Below are 5,561 nucleotides of genomic sequence, written 5' to 3'. Positions count from 1 at the left end.
TGTGTGTGTGTGTGTGTGTGTGTGTGTGTGTGTGTAGCTCATGTGATGACATTGGGGCCACGCCGCCCCGTCCTCTCATGAATGTTTGAGATCTTCAGGGCGATGGCGATGAGAGGACCCAGCACCACCTGCAGAAAGAACAAACACAAACTCTGAAATATTTGAAACAAAGACAAAAGCCAAGCTTCGAAAATCTCGTGGGCTGGTGGCCTTAGCCTCCGTAAGAAGTCAAGCTTTGTTTTTAACCTATACTTGAAAAACCTCCACATACATGGTAAAAAAAAATAACTGGACTTAACATTTTGATGTTTTTTTTTAATGGCACATTGTTAGGCACAAACTGTTCAAAGGTGGAGAAATAATCGTTTCATTACTTAAGACAGAAATCACAAAATAAGATAAAATCGGGTCCTTGAACACATCGTCACATCTCTACCTGAGTCTCTCTGCTGTGTCTCTCTGGGTCCCTTTCGAAGCTTTCGGCATAAATCCGTATGGTGGCGCCCGTCCCTCCGCCGCTCCCGCTCATCCGAAACACGAGACGAGACGCATCAGTGAAGACGATCTTTAAACCCTACAAACAAAACAAAAACAAAACAAAAAAACTTGTTTTATTAAAGATATTTAAGGTGCTGAATTTGAATGGAAATAAAAGATTTTTTTAGAATAAGTTGAATACTACATAAACTTTCAGTCTACACAAAGTTTAAATATTAAACTTGTTTTAAAACATTTTTACATATGTAGTAAGAGCAAATATCCACTAGATGGCACTGTCAGTGTGTGTTTAGCAAAGCCTGGGTTAAATTCTTCACCATGATCCAGTGTCTAACATCCCTCATAATGTTGACTGGAAAGTGGTATGCGGTCATCACCACAGAGTTAAAGTAACATGATAACATGATTTATTGTCTTCTAGTCCTAAAATAGTATTTAAAATGAATGTGCATCAATTTAAAGCAACTAATATCTAGTATAAATCTGAATTCTAGCTAAATTATAGTAAAAAAACACTTTAAAAAGCCTAAATGGGTTCAGTTTGCCACCACTTCTTGCTAAATAACTTGAAAAATAAAAACCTTGTCACTTTTATTTGTCTTAAATTTAAGTGCGTAGTCATTTTATCCCCATTAGGGTAAAACAAATGTTAAAAAATAATAAAATTAATTAAAAGCTCATTCTTTAGATTATTTAAAGACTTTCTACTCAAGTCTAAAGAATGTTATCATATTCACACAAGTGGAACTGAAGCGGATAAACGTTTAAAACCGTGTTATAGCTCTCTGCTTACTTCCAACTTTCCTCTGACGGCTGAGAGGAAGTGAGCGTACGTTTAAAGAGAGACGGTGATAATGAGAGACGTCCGCCTGCCCGCCTGTCTGTCTCTCTATCTGTGAAAGTGCCAGCTCATCTCTAACAATAGAGCAGCAGTTATCAGAGGGCTGACAGACTAATGCTGGTTAAAAACACCACCTGCTGCACAGCTCCGAGGCTAAGAGTGTGTACTTATTTTACAACCTGAAACACCTCAGTAAAGAAAAACAAACCTCGACATGGAATCAAAAAGCAGGCTGTGATTACACCAAGGGAACGTGCTTGTGCTGTAAATAKGTAATTTTGGCTAAAACTTGTTTTAATTGTATCCTGTTTCATTTTTTTTTAAAAATCAAGGCTCGAAGAATTGGATTTACAAAACCTGGGTTAAAGTTTAGTGAAACCAGCTGAAAATAAGGTTAAATTTACTCACATATTCTAGAAAACCTATAAATATTAACTTAATTAAAGTCTTACAGACACATAAAATCAGGCAGGTGATAAATTAAACACCTATCAAGGCAAAAACAGGGTTATAAAACCATCCGATACGCAAAAGAGCTTAAAAGAGTCAGTTCAACAGAAGACGACCACGCAACTGGTGGCTTTGTCTGGTGTGTTTATATTTAAATCTAAATGTCTGTGTGCGCCGGCTCGTCCCCACCTTGCTATGGGGGGAGGCTGCAAGTGGGACGACAGCTGACACAATTCTGTCRGGGGAGGAATGCGCGCTGTAAAAACATTCAGCGGGGCGACCGGGTTGCTGCGGATTTACCATTTTGGGGATACTGACTAACGAGCTGTAGCCGTGGAGTTTGTTGCGGCGGCGTGACGCGAGCCATTCTGACTTCCTGATTATGTTTAGGGTGAAGCTAAAGAAGGACCCATTTAGTCCCGTGAATGAGGACCTAAAACTGATAAGACGGTATTGGGTATTGCGCCTAAGGACACAAAGRAGGAGGAAAGGAGAGCGACAGGAAGGTTGCACCGACCCAGTTATCAACGTTCCTAGGGCCATGTGCCTGCCGTACGCCGTTTGTGTTTATGATATGAAACAAAAGACAGATGAACACGTCCAAACATGGAGCCTCTCAGTAGGTGGTCTGTGGTTTAGTTTAAAAAGAAAGAACAAATCAACAAGTGGGACACCTTGGAGCAGACTTGAGCTGAACCGAACCAGATTTTGTTGTCACTTCAAAGTTATATTTCTCATTTTGTACACGGCTACAAAAGTTTCAAGGTAGCGTGACCAGTTAGCATAACCCTGAAATATTAAAGCTTCTACAGCATTTGACGTTCCACACCAGCACAGTAAATCATTCATCCCCCCCCCCCCACACACACACTTTTTATAAAACAAAAAAGTAAAAATAATGAATTCTCATTAAAAACACAACTTAAACTGCTAAGCTCGTAGTTAAGAAGACTTCACTTTTGGCTGGAATCTCAAKACTAAACTAAATTAAATCAAAGGCTGACTTGTGTTTGTTTAAATGTTTCCATAATTTTGATGAATTGGTGGGAACTGTCTGAGAAACATTTCAACTTTGTGCTTTATTCATCAAGCTACACTTAACCAAATAATGCAGAGCTACAACTTAACCATGTTTGGTGCCTTGTGGTTCAACTGAACACAAAGATTACYTCTGAGAAAAACATCATCATCTGATGGGAATCAGAAGGGGAAAAAAACAAAGTCTTATTCCGTAATATACCATCACTTCTTCACTGTTCCTAGATTTTTATCTGTTGTTTTTTTTTTTTTATTGCAGCTTTTGCATGAAAAACCAAATGTCATTGCGATGACTGGTGCGTCCCATCATCATGGCCAAAGGGGGTCTTTGTAACTAACTAAAAACACAAGTTTTCACAAAAACTTGAGAACGAGCCATCTAAAAACTGAACCAAACTGGACTAAAGAGGCTGCAGATTAGCCTTAAGCTAGTTTTTATGAAACAACACGACATCTTTTAGACATTTCATTTATAGTCACAAACAGCAGTTTGCAGCACGACGGCTCAGTGGTTAGCACTGACGCCCCACAGCAAGAACGTCCTGGGTTCGATCCCCGGTTCGGACCTGGGGTCTTCCTGTGCGGAGTTTGCATGATCTCCTTGTGCTTGCGTGGGTTTTCTCCGGGTACTCCGGTTCCCCCCACCCCACAAAAACATGTACAATAGCCAGGCCTCCCTTGAAAAAGAAATCTCAGATCTCAATGGGACTTGCCTGGTAAAATAATGGCAAATAAAATGAAATAAAATAAAATGACCGCCCCCGCGCTAACCTGGTTCCGAACCACGGATCCATCCACCGGGTCGATGTACTCGAAGTTCTCAGCCTTCTCCACGCTGTAGATGTGATCGCCCACAGCAAACTTCTGACTGGTGAAGGCTTTGTCTGAGATGACGCCCTCCAGGTCCCTCATCAGGTAAAAGGCTGCACGCGGGTCCAGACCCTCYTAGTCAAACCTGAGAGTCACAAAACCAACACGTAAACACACGCCATYAAGGATTTACATTTCTGTTTTTTAATTCCGCACATGAGTTTTCCCTCAAGCCAGTTAAAAGGGTACAGCATTAAAAGAACTCTGAACTAAATATCTATACGGATGTTTTATTTATTTATTTTTAATGAAGACAGATGTTTTAGACTTCGAGCACGTCTGTCCTCTTTATCTGCGTCTTTTGGGAAATGTGTATAAGTTTATAAAAGTTCTCAGTGGGAACATAAATAGTGCAGCAGCTACAGTATCAGTGGGAACTCTGACTGCAGTCTCTGTCACAGGGGACAGGTTGAAATAAGGATAAGAAACGAGTGAGGAAGACCGGGAAATTTAAAGAAAAAAGGATGAAGGTAAAGTATGGGATAAATCTTGTGCCAGCAGGAACTGAATCTGAATTGCTCAGATTGAATCTGAATGTGCAGAATTTGAAATTGAGCGCATTGGTTTGAAAATAAATTTCACTAAATTGAAACTGAATTTAAAGTTTTGTATCTGAATTAATTTGCTTTGAAACTGTAATTTGATTTATTAAAAATTTCAGTTTGACTACTTTCACTTTCACTTCCATAATTCAGATTTTTGTGTCTCACATCCTGGTCCTTGAGAAAGCCAGCCAGAGTAATCAAACACAGATCCACAGATTTARGTTTCACTTTGGTGAAGTTTCCCTTCTGTATGTAACAGAGTTGATGCAATCCACTGTAAAAGCAGTGTTGTATAAAGTACCTCAAAGTGATACTTGAGTAAAAGTACAAGTATCTTATCATAAAAATACTTTGGTAAAAGTTAGTCTTCTCTAAAAATATTGAGTAAAAGTCTTAAATTATCGGATATTTTTTTGTACTTAAGTYTCAAAGTAAATTTCTGACACAAAATCTACTTAATTTACCATTATTTTACCAGGGAGGTCCCACTGAGATCTCAGATTTCTTTTTCAAGTGCAGCCTGGGCCTGAAGGCAAACTATTGTACATGTTTTGGGGGAAACGGGAGTACCCGGAGAAAATCCAGCAACAGAACATGCAAACTCTACACAGAAAGATCCCAGGTCCGAACCAGGGATCGAACCCAGGACCTTCTTGCTGTGGGGRGTCGGTGCTAACCACTGTGCTGTCGTCCTGCCACAAGTCATTATGGATCACATATTGATCAGATGTTGTTGCTGACTGATCCATGATGTGATGTAAATGTAACATTTTCTACATATAGGTAAAATTAACCACTGCAATAAAATAACTTTGTTTTTGTCACTTTTACAGTGGATTGCATCAACTCTGTTAAATACCGAAAGGAAACGTCACCAAAGTGAAACATAAATCTGTGGATCTGTGTTTGATTACTCTGSCTGGCTTTCTCAAGGACCAGGATGTGGGACACAAAAATCTGAATGTTGGAACAGAAAGTGAAAGTAATCAAACTGAATTTTTAATAAACCAAAATTACAGTTTCAAAGCAATTTAATTCAGTTTCAAAACTTTAAATTCAGTTTCAATTTGGTAAAATTCAGTTTCAAACCAATGCATTCAATTTCAAATTATGCACATTCAGATTCAATCTGAGCGATTCAAATTCAATTCCTGCTGGCACATAGGGCTGCCACAAACGATTATTTTCATAATCAATTAATCACCGATTATTTTTTCGATTAGTCGACTAATCAGATCATACGTTAATTGAATATAAAACATACAGCTTATCACGACAGAATGCAGCTGTTATTATATAACCATGGTTAGATTTTAGCT

General features: G+C 38.9%; 1 protein-coding gene across 1 annotated transcript in view; it reads right to left on the bottom strand.

Annotated features, from left to right (window-relative positions):
• Position 1: 1 nt before the first annotated feature.
• Positions 2-5,561, bottom strand: part of pgm5 (phosphoglucomutase 5) — a gene marked incomplete in the record, with an annotated part of 18,042 nt that continues 12,482 nt past the window's right edge. Inside the window, 3 exon segments of the mRNA XM_014002690.1 lie at positions 2-128; positions 437-574; positions 3,599-3,782. Of these exon segments, the coding sequence (XP_013858144.1) occupies positions 39-128; positions 437-574; positions 3,599-3,782 (412 nt within the window).

Source organism: Austrofundulus limnaeus, unplaced genomic scaffold (assembly GCF_001266775.1).
Source record: "Austrofundulus limnaeus strain Quisiro unplaced genomic scaffold, Austrofundulus_limnaeus-1.0 Scaffold14, whole genome shotgun sequence".
NCBI lineage: Eukaryota > Metazoa > Chordata > Actinopteri > Cyprinodontiformes > Rivulidae > Austrofundulus > Austrofundulus limnaeus.
The sequence above is the reverse complement of the archived record's forward strand: the minus strand, read 5'-3'. Positions and strand labels throughout refer to the sequence as shown.